The sequence below is a fragment of the Rattus norvegicus genome, chromosome 3 (assembly GCF_021556685.1).
Source record: "Rattus norvegicus strain SHRSP/BbbUtx chromosome 3, alternate assembly SHRSP_T2T, whole genome shotgun sequence".
Lineage (NCBI taxonomy): Eukaryota > Metazoa > Chordata > Mammalia > Rodentia > Muridae > Rattus > Rattus norvegicus.
The window spans coordinates 90,547,082-90,561,483 of NC_141536.1; the positions used below are offsets into that span (position 1 = coordinate 90,547,082).

A 14,402-nucleotide genomic window follows, 5' to 3' on the forward strand; every position below is an offset into this window, starting at 1 on the left:
GAGCTTTGTACACGGGTGCCCCTGCCAGCGGGGACCCAGTTATTCGTGGGGGTCAAGGAGGACCCATACCTGTGGGAGAATGGGCGAGAAAGAGGAGTGAGACCAAGCAGTGTCCTTGTCAAGGTCCGTTTATTGAGAGGAATGTACAGCATTTAAAGCTCTGAAGCAGGAATTGAAGCTTAGGGCGGGGGGAAGTACTGAGACGTGCCCAAGGACATAAGGTGAATCATTAAACCGCAGATATCCTCCTTAGACAATGAGGCAACAGTCTTCCAGGGACATGTTCTTTGAAAATGTCAAGCCCTTCTTAGGAATCTGCTCAGGGCAGGGCTCTAGCTTTGCCTAGTCCCGAAGTCCAGTCCCGGACACAGGGGATAAAAATGGGTCAATTTGCATTCTTCTACATGTTGACCCCCAGTTGAACCTGCACCATTTGTTGAAAATGCTGTCATTTTCCCACTGTATAGTTTTAGTTCCTTTGTGACCATAGGTGTGTGGGTTCATTTCTGGGTCTTCAATTCTATTCCATTGATCTACCTGCCTGTTTCTGTACCAATATCATGCAGTTTTTATCATGATTGCCCTGTAATACAGCTTGAGGTCAGGGATGGTGATTTTCCCTAGTAGTTCTTTTATTGTTCAGAATAGTTTTGGCTAGCCTGTTTTTTTTTTTGTTTTGTTTTGTTTTGTTTTGTTATTCTAAATGAATTTGCAAATTGCTCTTTCTTTCTTTCTTTTTTTTTTTTTTCTTTTCTTTTCTTTTTTTCAGAGCTGGGGACCGAACCCAGGGCCTTGTGCTTGCTAGGCAAGCGCTCTACCACTGAGCTAAATCCCCAACCACCAAATTGCTCTTTCTAACTCTATGAAGAATTGAGTTAGAATTTTGATGGGGATTGCATTGAATCTGTAGATTGCTTTCAGCAATATGGTCATTTTTACTGTATCAATCCTGCCAATCCATGAGCATGGGAGGCCTTTCCATCTTCTGAGATCTTCAATTTCTTTCTTCAGAGACTTGAAAGAGATCTTGTCATATAGATTTTTCACTTGCTTGGTTAAAGTCACACCAAGATATTTTATATTATTTGGGACTATTGTGAAGGGTGTCATTTCCCTAATTTCTTTCTCAGCTTCTTTATCCTTTGAGTAGAGGAAGGCTACTGATTTGTTGGAGTTAATTTTATACCCAGTCACTTTGCTTAAGTTGTTTATCAGGCTTAGTAGTTCTCTGGTGGAACTTTTGGGGTCATTTAAGTGTACTATGATATCATCTGCAAATAGTGATATTTTGACTTCTTCCTTTCCAATTGTATCCATTTGATCTCTTTTTGTTGTCTTATTGCTCTGGCTAGGACTTCAAGTACTATACTTAATAGGTAGAGAGAGAGTGGGCAGCCTTATCTAGTCCCTGATTTTAGTAGGATTGCTTCAAGTTTCTCTCCATTTAGTTTGATGTTGGCTACTGTATATTGTTTTTACTACGTTTAGGTATGGGCCTTGAATTCCTAAGGGGTGTTGAATTTTGTCAAATGCTTTCTCAGAATCTAATGAGATGATCGTGTGTTTTGTTTTTTTTTCTTGAGTTTGTTTATATAGTGGATTATATTGATGGATTTCCATATATTGAACCATCCTTGCATTCCTGGGATGAAGCCTACTTGATCATAGCGAATGATTGTTTTGATGTGTGCTTGGATGCTACTTGTGAGAATTTTATTGAGTATTTTTGCATCGATATTCATGAGGGAAATTGGTCTGAAGTACTCTTTCTTTGTTGGGTCTTTGTGGGATTTAGGTATAAGCATAATTGTGGCTTCAAAGAATGAATTGGGTAATACTCCTTCTGTTTCTATTTTGTGGAATAGTTTGAAGAGTATTGGTATTAGGTCTTCTTTGAAGGTCTGATAGAATTCTGCACTAAACCCATCTAGTCCTGGGATTTTTTTGGTTGGGACACTTTTAATGATTGCTTCTATTTTTTTAGGGGTTATGGTACTGTTTAGATGTTTTTTTCTGATCCTGATTTAACTTTAGTACCTTGTATCTGTCTACAAGATTGTCTGTTCCCTCCAGATTTTCTAGCTTTGTTGAGTATAGGCTTTTGTAGTAGGATCTGATAATTTTTTTAATTTCCTCAGTTTCTGTTGTTATGTTTCCCTTTTAAAGTGTTTTTATTCACAATTGCCAAACTTGAAAGCAAACATGATGTTTTTGAGAGGGTTAATGGATATACTGTGGTCCATCTGGACAAGGGAATGTGTGGTGGTTTGAATAGGTTTTGCCTCCATAGATTCATGTGTTTCAGTGGTTGGCCATAGGGGATGGCACTATTAGAAGGGGTGGCTTTGTTGGAGGAAGTGCATCACTGTGGGGGTTGATTTTGATGACTTCTATACTCAGGCAATGCAGAAGATAGTTTCCTGGTTGCCTTCAGATCAAGATGTAGAACCCATGGCTCCTCCAGCACCTTGTCTGCTTACACACTGCCTTGCCTCCTGCCATGACGACAATGGATTGAATCTCTGAAACTGATATCCAGTCCCAATTAAATGTTTCCATTTATAAGAGTTGCCTTGGTCAAGGTGTCTCTTCACAGCAATAAAACCCTAACAAAGATGGAATGTTATTTAGTGGTGAACTGACTATTAAGCCATACAGAGAGGAAGAAGTGTGTTTTGGTTTGGAGCTGAGCTAAAGGTCAAATGTAAGATTTCACACATGATAGGCTACATCCCAGCACACATACATTTAGTTCGAAGAAATAATATGTTTGCCTCAAATTACATATTATATATTAAAACTTTATTAAACAATAACACCCAAACAACTATAGCTCAGTTGTTTAAATAGGTTGCTGGCCTAACCAGAAGAAAGATACATATGCTATAAACATTATTTTGAAAACATGCAAGTAGTTGATCGGGCTTAACCTGCATAATATTATATGAGTCATTATAAAACAAGCAATAAATATTACTTAATATAAAGTTTATTCACGTGTATAAAAGGCAAATGTAACAAGAAGTTCATTAAAATAGAAACACAGTTATATTTTAGGAAAGCTATGCATTAAAAAATGGGTTGTTGTTTGCAGATAATACAAATACTGATACATTTGTACTGGTTATCTTCAAACTGTAAGGAAATGTTTGTAAACCCAAAACATGGAAGAAATACAATCCATCAGACCGAAGGCATCAACATATAGCATACATGTTTTAGATGACCAGAGACAGTACCTACAAAAGGTAATAACTTTTATTTTATCTTATTTTAATTAAAAAAACAATTGCATTTATTTACTTATTGGAAAGTGGTGAAGGTAGATGTGTCCCTGCATGCATGTCAAAGTCACCAGAGACTAGTTTGCAGGAATAAGTTTGTTCCTTCAACTATGGCGGAAAATGTCTTTACTCACTGAACCATCTCTTCAGCTTAAACTTTTCACTTGGTGTTGGGGATAAAACCCAGGTGTCTGTGTAAGCTAAGGATACATTTAGCCATGGTTCAACCCAATATAATATTTTGTTTGTTGGCTTTGGTTTTCTTTCTTTGTTCCTTTCTTTCCTTCCCTCCCTCAATTCCTTCCTTCCCTTCTCTTTCTCTCTTTCTCTCTTTCTCTCTTTCTCTCTTTCTTTCTTTCTTTCTTTCTTTCTCTCTCTCTCTCTCTCTCTCTCTCTCTCTCTCTCTCTTTCTTTCTTTCTTTCTTTCTTTCTTTCTTTCTTCCTCCCTTTCTTAGATGAAGTCTTATTCTGTACCAAGGCTGGCCTTTAATCTGTATCAATCTTCTTGTCTTGGTTTCTCAAGTACTGGTATTCTGGGCCTACATTACCATGCCTGTCTCCAACAATCTAGTTTTTAAAAAAAATATGGAAATACCCTCTAATAGCATATGTGTCATACATAACATTTCAGATCAAATGACCAGTAGAATTTAACTCACATTTAATTAAAACAAAGATTCCATGAGTAACACGAGCTTTGGCTAAGCATTAAAATTCTCTTTTACACTTAGGAGGAGTATACACACAAATAAATGATCTGAGAAATAGAAAAAGAAATCTGATTAGAATTTGGAGACTAATGCAAGGAGAAGAGGATATTAATACAAACCCCTGCTCGAGTGCTTGTCTGGCATGGACAAGACCTTGGGTTTGTTGCCCAACACCAACACCATCACACAAAAGGAAAAAGTCTGAGGGTGAAGAGAAGACCATGTTCCTCTGCAGCTTTGAATTGTTCTTAGTGCTTCCCTCCCCACTCTCCTTCCTCAGGAGCATATTATTAACAGATGCCAAACTCCCATAGCCGAAGCCTGTGCTCTTTTTTGCCCTACCAAATGCAGAGTTTTATAACAGTGCCTTTTTTCTTTAAAATCTAATTAGAGCCATATTCCATTCATGTCCCAATTGTAATGGAAAGAAAAACTGGTCTAGTCATGTATAAAACCTACATGAAAACAGATTTGATGTTTAGCACCAATCCATCCCCCAGAGAAGCAAAAACAAAACAACAAACTAAAAAGCCCTACAGTAATCACGTGGGACAACTCAACACCCAAAACACCACAGGAAAGAAGGAGGTTAGCGAAACAGGATCCGCACCAGCGCCTTTACATTGAGAAATTTCCCTTCAGTCTCCAGGTGCTTGTTAACAATGGTTCTGTTACATTTTTCTTCTTGTGTTCAAAGTATCAGGACACCAACACTGGTGCCGACCAGTGACTTCACAGTTTGAGATCCCTTCAAGTTAGGGTAGTTGACCAAGGTAAGGTTGCTAGTGGGACAACGTGAGGTTGTCACAGGTCCTGAAGCTAACTTTGTGGTTAGACTCATAGAGTCAATACAACATTTCAAATTAGGATTCGGTAAAAGATATGGGATATGGAAGTGTGTGTAGCTCAGGGGTAGGGCTTTTTCCAACATGAGCAAGGCCCTAGCTCTGATCTCCAGCACTGTAAATTTAAAAGAAGACACACTTTACATATATATATTTAAAGCCAGGGGTGGTGGTGCATACCTTATATCTTTAATATTAGCACTTGGGAGGCAAGACAGGTGGATCTTTGAGTTTGAGGCCAACCTGATTTACATAGTGAGTTCCAGGACAGCCATAGGTGTGTGGAGAAACCCTGCTTTAAAAAACCAAAATAAAACAAAAATTAAAAAACTATATTCTTAATGGGTGTGTGTGTGTGTGTGTGTGTGTGTGTGTGTGTGTGTGTGTGTGTATGTGTGTGCCACATGAGTGTAGGTGCCTGCAAAGACCGGAAGAAGGCACTGGATCCCCCTGGAGATGGAGTTATAGTTGGTTGTGAGGAGCCCAATGTGAGTTCTTGGGTACAAACGGGCCCCTTAGAAGAGCAGCATATGCTTTTTAACCACAGGAAAAAAAAAATCTCTCCACCCCTCCTACCTTTTTAAATCTCTACTTGTCCTAAGTATAATTCTGTAAAGTATGCGATGGGACTAGACACATGGACTCACTCATGTCAAACCCAGCTCTTACCAACCAAATGGAGTTCAGACAAGTTATGCTGTAACTCTGATTATTACAAAGCGAGCGGTCAGTCCTAGTAACCTTTTGAAAAGAGAATTAAAATACTTGCAAAGCATATACGCAGTTATAATGGAAAAGGTGCGGTGGACTGAAGTCATGAAGAACAGAAGAACTTCAGGGGTAATATGGGAGGCTTAAACACACTTCTAATTACATAGAAGTGTTGGTAGATGATCTATTTGTGACAAGCAGCCAACGAGCCTGAAAATGTAAAAGGATAAAGCTTTGCCAGTCTCTGACAACTAATGTCTTCCTTTTATCTGTCTTCATGAAGATGATGCTGTCTTGTGTTCTGTTTTATCTGAGACAAAATCTCACTGATTATTCCAGGTGACCCTTGAACCAAGTGTGTAGCCTAGGCTGGCCTCGAACTTGTGATCCTTATGCCTCTGCCTCCTAAGCATTGAGACTGCTGCTATGTTATACCAGGTCCCGCAGATTACAATGCCATAAAAGACTCGTACGCTCACATCCGCACACACTGCAATACGATGTGGACTTTCTAGATACTTAACTAGGGTGTACTCATCAAATACGAGCAGGATTGAAATCTAACTTTATAAACCGGGGACCACGCCACCTTTCACGGTCCCACAATACTCTGCTACGTTTTTGTTTTGTTTTGGTGCTGGGGATCTGACCCAGGTTCTTGCACATATGCTAAGCATGGGTTTTTCCACTGAGCTCTTCTACAGTCTTAAGGAAGAGTTGACCATTTTTATGATTATGATAAGTATCCGTTAAGACTGTGATGTGTTTTCTGTGTGTTAAGATGTACTAGGAGAAACAAGGAGACTGAGAGTTTGGCTTAGTTGTACAGCGTGTGTTTAGCATATATGTTTTGGTTCAATCATATGTGTGCGTGGCAGACACACACACAAATACACACATAGACACCAACAAACAGATCAACAACAACAACAACAACAGCAACAACAGCAATAGCAACAGCAACAACAAAACCTCACCTGTGCACATAAGATGCAAAGGTTTTCTGGTGACTTTAGTTGATACTGCTAGGGACTTCAAACCCGGGACCTCATGCATATGAAGCAAATGTTCAACCACTTGCCTCTACCATTCCATTCTATTACTAAACTTCTAGCTCAATATTATGTGCATGTATGTACACGCATGTGAGCTTGTGCATGTAGAGGTCAGAAGTTGATACTGGTATCTTCTTCAATTGCTTTCCACCTTTTTTTTTTTTTTTAATGGTTTTTGAGACAGGGTTTCTTTGTGTAGCCCTAGCTGTCCTAGAACTAGCTCTGTGACGAAGCTGGCCTCGAACTCACAGACATCTTTCTGCCTCTGCCTTCTGAGTGCTGTGATCAAAGGCATGTACCACTACTTCCCCGTCTTGGTTTTTTTTTTTTTTTTTTTTTTTTTTTTTTGAGGCAGACTTTGTAGTTGTCCTGGAACTCACAATGTAGAAGACTGGCCTTGAACTCACTCACAGAGATCTCTGCCTCTTGAGCTGGGATTAAAGGCATTCACCTACCTTACTAGCTCTACCTAATTTTTGAGACAGAGTCTTTCACTGAACTTGGAGGTTCCTGATTCAGCTCGTGTGGCTAGCCACCAGCCCCAGAGGTTCTCCTGAGTCCCCTCCTACAGTGCCGAGATTTCAGGTGTGCACCCAAGGACTCCAATTTGTTTGTTTGTTTGCTTCTTTTGTTTGTTGTTGTTGTTTGTTTGCTTCAAACATGAACGAGTATTGAGGATTGAACTCAGGTCCTCATATTTGCATGACAAGCACTTTCCAAGTGAGGCATCTTCTTAGCCCATGAATACTATTTTTTTTAAAAAAAACAAAAACAAACGAAACCTCTTGACTCCATGGAACTGTGATTGATAGTGAAAAATAAGACCTGCAAATTTGATGAATGCTCTGCACTAATTAGAACAGATTTACAGCAAGCATCAAATTGTATGATTATTTTCAGTCAAAAAAGAAATCCTAAGGAAGAGAAGACCAATCTCATGATCTAAGACTGACAGTTCCTTTTGGCTAATTCTAATTATTCTACCAATAGCAAACTGTGTTTTGAGACAGGGTGAGCTCTCATCTCTCTAAGCCTCCTGAGTGTTTGTAGGCTCATACCACATTATCCAACTACAGCAAAGGGTTTTGAACCAGTACAGTAGTATATGCTGCAAAAGGCACTTTCTTCTTAACTTCAAGGTAATGGAGATGAAGTTTCTTACCAAGATGCCAGCAATCCAGTTCAGGTCCGAGACGAAAGCAGAGCTGTGGTGAATTCTGCTCTGTGTATCATTCCTTAATTCCTTTCCGTGCGTCATAAAAAGCTGAACAAGCAGACCTTTTTTACTTCAGGGAGAATAAATTATTCAACCATATGAACGAATGTCTTCCAGCGAGGCAGCCAGGTAGGATTAGTGAGATGGGAGTGACATAGACTTTTTAAATACCCTAAATCCTTTTGCAGGCCCAGGATAGGGAGGTGGTGGCGAGATGCTGTGCTTTCTGGTCAGTGCCACTGCCTGTTCATAGGAAGGTAGCCCTGCATCCTCTGAAGATGGCGACAGAGACAAGACAGTTTCCTCAGGGCTTCTGAAAATGATGGAGGGCGTGTGTCTGGCTGTTCTTGTGTAGATGGCTGAAGAACTAAACAGAGAGATGACATTTAGATCTATGAGAGGTGAGTTTCTCGGTTAACATAATATTAAAAAAATTCTAGAAGCCATGCTTCTAGAAGCATCTAGATGCCTTTAATCCCAGCACTTAGGAGGCAGAGGTAGTTGGATCTTTGAGTTCAAGGCCAGCCTAGTGTATAGGGTGAGTTCTAGGACAGCCAGAGTTACACAGAGAAGCCTTGTCTGGGAAGCATAAATAAACAAATAAACAATAAATATTCTAAACTTCACCAGGCACACCTTTGCAGACAGAGGGAGAGGCAGACGTATCTCTGTGAGTTCCAGGCCAGCCTGGTCTACAGAGTTCCAGGGTACCAGGACCACACAGAGAAACCCTGTCTCAAATTAAAAGAAAAGGAAAAGGAAATTCAACACTTCAGCCTGACTGTACCCAGGATCTAAGTGTCTCTACCTCTTCAGCACAGTCACAAACATGCACTACCGTGCTCAACTTTTTTTTTTTTTTTTTAAGATTTATTTATTTAATGTATGTGAGTACACTGTAGCTGTCTTCAGACACACCAGAAGAGGGCATCAGGTTACATTACAGATGGCTGTGAGCCACCATGTGGTTGCTGGGATTTGAACTCAGGACCCCTGGAAGAGCAGTCAGTGCTCTTAACCGCTGAGCCATCTCTCCAGCCCCGTGCTCAACTTTTAAATACATTTATTTATATTTATTTCATGGGTATGACTGCCTTGCCTGCATGTATGTATGTGTGACAGTGGGTGCATGTGCTTTCATAGCAGACACTGCCTCCCCTGACCCATCTTCCCAGTCCCAATTTAGAATTTTTTGTTTGATTGTTTGAGACAAGTCTCTCTACAGTCCATTTTTAACAAGAGATCTTGTGTTAAAGAATAAGGCTGAGAAGCATTGAGAAAGACATCTGACACTGACCTCTGGCCTTCACACACAGAGTGAACCAACACGCATGTGCATGTATCCATAACATACACTCACACACACACTCACACACACATACACATAAACACACACACATGCACACACACACATACACATACACACATAAACACACACACATACACACACACATAAACACACACATAAACACACAGACACACACAGACACACACACAAACACGCAACATACACTCACACACATACACACACACCTAAACACACACACACACCTACACACACACCTAAACACACACACACACCTACACACACACACCTACACACACACACACACGCACACACACACACACACACGCACACACACACACACACACACACACACTGTGCTGTTGGGGTGGAGGGGATTCAAATTCTAAACTGGGCATAGTGGCCCATTTCTAAAATTGTAACACTTGGGAGATAGAAGCTGGGGCCATCCTTGTCTACATAGCAAATTCAAGTCCAGACTGGTATGCATGAGGCCTCATCTTATTAAAAAAAAAAATCCAGCTGGGCATGGTGGTAAAAACTTTTAATCCCAGCACTTGGAAGGCAGAGGCAGGAGGATCTCTGAGTTTGAGGTCAGCCTACAAGTGAGTAACACAGAGTAACCCTGTCTTCAAAACAAAACAAAACAAAACAAAAATCAAAAACAAAATACCCCAAACCAACCAACCAAAAAAACCCAACTAGTTTTGATAAATTTAAAACCCAATTCATTTATTAATGAAACAACAGGTTAACTTTACATGCGGAAGCTCAAAGTAGTCTTTCTACTATCATAGAAGCGCTAAGAGCTTTGAAGTCTTGGCTCAATGTGGTACTGAAACTATATTCTGTCATCCCTGATCAAAGTCACACTCCCTGACTCAGTTTCCTTCTCTCTAAAATGGGGATAATAACGCTACCTCCACAGAGTTGGGTGGACTGAGTAGGATGTTTGAAGTCAGGCTGCCGGCAGAGTGAATCCTGTTTTTCCTTGCTCCTGAAATCAAATCTGAGCTTTGTGAGGTGGCCTGACACCAAGCCAAGGAGACAGATGCCACAGAGGCAGTCTCTGCAGCCCTGTTGCCCGGTTGGCCTTTAGCTCTTCCCAAGCAGTATTTTCGTCTTGCAGTCTAGAAATGCCTTGCTTTCCATGGTTATGGAACTCTTGAAACTCCTTTATTCTGGTCTCACTGTATTTTTCATACCTTTCTTCTTGGCTAAGTAGAATTCTCTGTCTCCTTTTTTCTCTCTTCTTTTCTTTTTAGTCTCCTCTCTCCTCCTTCCTGTTCCTTTTCCTGAAACAGAGTCTAATGTAGCCCAAGCTGGCCTCAAACTCACTCTGTGTTAAGGATGACCTTGAACTCCTGCCTCTACCTCCTGGGCATTGAGATTACAGGCATGTACGACCATGCTCTAATCATGCAGTCCCAGGGTTTGAACAAGTGCCTTTGTGAATGCTTAGGCAAGAGATCTATCAGCTGAGCCACACCCCCAGTCTGCCTCTCTGTGCTTTTGACTAGCACTGTTCCATTGTGAAAATGCTGTCATTCTGTACTTCTTGGCCAAGTACATGGTAAAACAGTAGCCTAGTGTGTGTGAAGATCTGGGTTCGAATCTCAGCACTGAAAAAAGGCTTTGTCCAAGTCTAACCCTTCTCTTCTTTTATCTTCTCATCATATTGGGATTGCCAGAGTTTTGGGTATGCTACTAGACAAGTACTATGCCATTTTAAAATTTTGGGGGGACAGGGTCTTTGTTCCAGGTTGCTGAGCTGGCCTTGAACTCACTATTGTGTCACATCTTAAACTGGCAATCCTGCCCAGTTCTAGAATTGCTGATTTATACCACTACACCCAACAAATCATTTCATAACACCTTATCAGCTAGTGAAGGCTACAATCTCATGTGGGTCTGAAGTTTTCAATGTGTGGGTTCCCATTCTGTCCTGTGAACTGCAAACGACATTAACATTTTTAAAAAAATCCATTGGTTTGTGTGTCTACATATGTATACAGACACGTGTACATGCATGTGCAAACACACACACATACACACACATACACACATACACACACACACACACATGTGCGCGTGCAAATCCGAGGACAACTTTCTCATTCAGTTCTCTTCTAACATGTAAGTCTCAGGAACTGAACTCGGGCTGTCGGAATTAGTGGCAAGTGCTTTTACCTACTGAGCCATCTTGCTTGTCTGCAAACTACAATTCAAATTTAGAAAACCGAGCTGTTTAGACTGTGAAGTTGGCTGACTAGACAGTATCAATGCATAAATTAACACCCTATAGTTAAGGGTAATAAAAGAATTAAGGCTCAGAGGCAATTCTGACTAACCTCTAGTCCCTGCCTATAGTATTTTTCCCACTAAGGGACGGTTAACTTAGGTCTGGGAGTTGGCTTTGTTAGTGTCAGTTCATCTTGAAACACTGATAACCCGGGTTTGGATTCCCAGACCTATGTAAAAGCCAGGCGCAGTAGCACAGGCATGTGCAATCCCAACATGCTCTATGTCATGTTTGTCTGTCCCCTTTGGAGAACCAGCTCAAGTGTCTTTTTACAGGTAGCCATTTGTTGTTCTGCTCTTCCTGTATTTATCTTTTTTTAACTGTTTTGTTTTACATGAGCAGCCAGTGCTCTTCACTGCTGAGCCATCTCCTCACACCCTCTTTGATATAAAATATTATTTTATTCTGCCAAATCTGAATTTCATTTTCCCCCTGAGTCTTCGTGTATGGTTCTTCAGCCAGAAGTTAATACAGAGCTCACATCTCCAGCTTTCTACTGGCTACCAAGTCTCACAGCTTCTTTTCCCTCACAGACAAGTCCAGACTCCTGACCTCCCCTGGGAGTCCTACGCTGGCATCTCGATGGACGATGGACGGACGCTCCTCTACCCTACAGGTTCTTCCTGCTCCACCGTGTATTATTCAAGCACTGCGCTCCCAGGATGCAACAGATTACTGCTTTCTCAAGAACAGTTGTCAAAAAAGAAGCCTTTTTTAAATTCCTCTTGCTTCACGGAGGTTTCACCTGTCACCATCTTCCCCAAGCTGAAATTACCCAGTACTTTCATGTGTTTAAATGTGGCCTCTCCCTCCCTCCCTCCCTCCCTCCCTCCCTCCCTCCCTCCCTCCCTCCCTCCCTCCCTCCTTCCCTGTCTCTGTCCTAACCAAATAGTAATCCCCCCATGTCTCCTTTGAACAGCTCCCCTTCCCTTTCAAAAACTACAGAATGCATTGATAAGAGGCGCACACTGGTGATGGCAGCCCAGCTCATGACCAGCAGGGCTGAAGTTAGTTGCACAGGGACTGACGCAGAGTCATTAGTCAGTATTTTATAATCTGCTGAGTCTAAAAGGAATTTATTTATGATACATCTCAATTTTAACTTCACATGAACCTATGAGAGCTGGGTAAATCTACAGTCAGTCCAATCTCTGAACTGGTTTTCTGTTTGGTTGTTCTGTGGTGCTGGGAATTGAACTCGGGGCTTTAAGCACTTTTTATTTATTTACCTACTTGCTTATTTATATGCTAGCAATTGAACCCGGGCTCAAGTGTATTATCCAGGTGTGCTACCATTAAGCATACACCTGGTCTGGAAGAGTTGGCTCAGTGGTTAAGAGCACTGACTGCTCTTCCAGGGGTCCTGAGTTCAAATCCCAGCAACCATATAGCGGCTCACAACCATCTGTAATGGGATCTGATGTCTCTTCTTGTGTGTCTGAAGAGAGCTACAGTGTACTTATATATAATAAATAAATAAAATCTTTAAAAAAAAAAAGCAGCACAAATACCACTTGAGAAGGTAGGAACACTGTTGCTTAAACTTTTGGAACAACTTGAGTTTGCAAATGACTGGTACTAGCAATAGCTAATACTATGTGCCAATGATCCGGCCAATACCGAATGTGTTCGCATGTGTTTGTGTAACTGCTGCTCTAGTGGAGCCATACAGCACAGTGTAGGTGACATGTCCAGGGACAAAAGTCTAGTCAACTGTGTACTTGATCAATATCTGAACACTGGCATTCCAGCACCTGTGCGTTTACATCCTGTCTAGGGCTGGAAGGATACATGTTGGTCTCTTTCTGAAACAGACGCTGGTCTGCGACTGCTGTTGTTCTAGGAAGGAATCACATCTTAGAGCACTGCGCCAGAATAACCAGTCAGACTAATACTGTGTGATCCCACTTGTGCGAGGTCACAGGAGTAAACTTCACAGAGGCGGAAGGCAGGATGGCGCTGAGCATGGCCTGGGGGCTTGACAGGAGAGAAGGAGTGCCTGGGTTCTCAGCTATGGAGCTGGAGATGACTATAAAGTCTTGTGAGTGAGATGAATTCTGGACCTGAACAACCTACTTGCAAATAAAGAGGAGAGATTTTCTTTTATGTACAGTACTATTATGGAAATGCATTTAAATTTTACTATTTTAAATCACAAAATTAAGTTGCAAATGAGAACATAGAGTATGCACACCAAATCTGAAATAACAATTTCTTTTTTCCTTTCTTCTCTTTGTGTGTGTGTGTGTGTGTGTGTGTGTGTGTGTGTGTGTGTGTGTGCATGTACATGTGTGCATGTATGTGTGGAATCCAGAGGACAACTTTGGATGTTGTTTCTCTGGAGCCATCCATTTTGGGACATTTTGGCTTATTTAAGACAAGTCTCTCTGTCTTTCCTCGGCAGCTTCAGATTGGTCAAAATAAAAATCTAATGGCCAATAAACTGAGGCAGGATTAGCAGGTGGTACATCTGGCAGAGAGAGGAACTCTGGGAAAGAGTCAGGAGCGGGAGCTTTGCCATCCAGAGGAAGTCAGATGTATGAGACTGAGGAGCGGTAACCAGCCATGTGGCAGACATAGAAGAGTACAAACAGCATAACTGAGCTGCAAGCTGGTCAGGGAACAAGCCCAGCTTAAGGCCTAGGCATTTATTAATAGATAATAAGCCTCCAAGTCACTCTTTGGGAACTGGGGCGTGGGTGGAAAAGCTTGTGGCAACACTGGGCTTTTACCAGGGTGCCAGGGGTCCAAGTTAGACACTCGCGCTTTTGTAACAAACACGCTACTGACTCTCTCTCCAGTCCAGTGGTTATTTCTAAAACATAAATTGTGAGGTTTGTTTTTTTTTTAAAGGTTTTTACTTATTTACTTATTTGTGATTCGGTCTCACTATATAGCCCTGGCTTTCCTGAAACTCACTTGGTAGACCAGGCTGGCCTCGAATGAAAAGACCCACCTGCATCTGCCTCCACA

General features: G+C 41.3%; 1 protein-coding gene across 2 annotated transcripts in view; it reads right to left on the reverse strand.

The window, feature by feature from the left end:
- Positions 1 to 2,973: 2,973 nt before the first annotated feature.
- The window catches only part of Prrg4 (proline rich and Gla domain 4), a 28,960-nt gene continuing 17,531 nt past the window's right edge, over positions 2,974 to 14,402 (reverse strand). Inside the window, exon 6 of one of the 2 annotated variants that reach the window (XM_087653838.1) lies at positions 2,974 to 8,188. In XM_087653838.1, coding sequence (XP_087509964.1) covers positions 7,957 to 8,188 — 232 coding nt within the window. In that variant the 3' untranslated portion in view covers positions 2,974 to 7,956. The remainder of the gene's footprint in view (positions 8,189 to 14,402) is intronic. The other variant, NM_001109203.1, reaches the window with a different exon arrangement.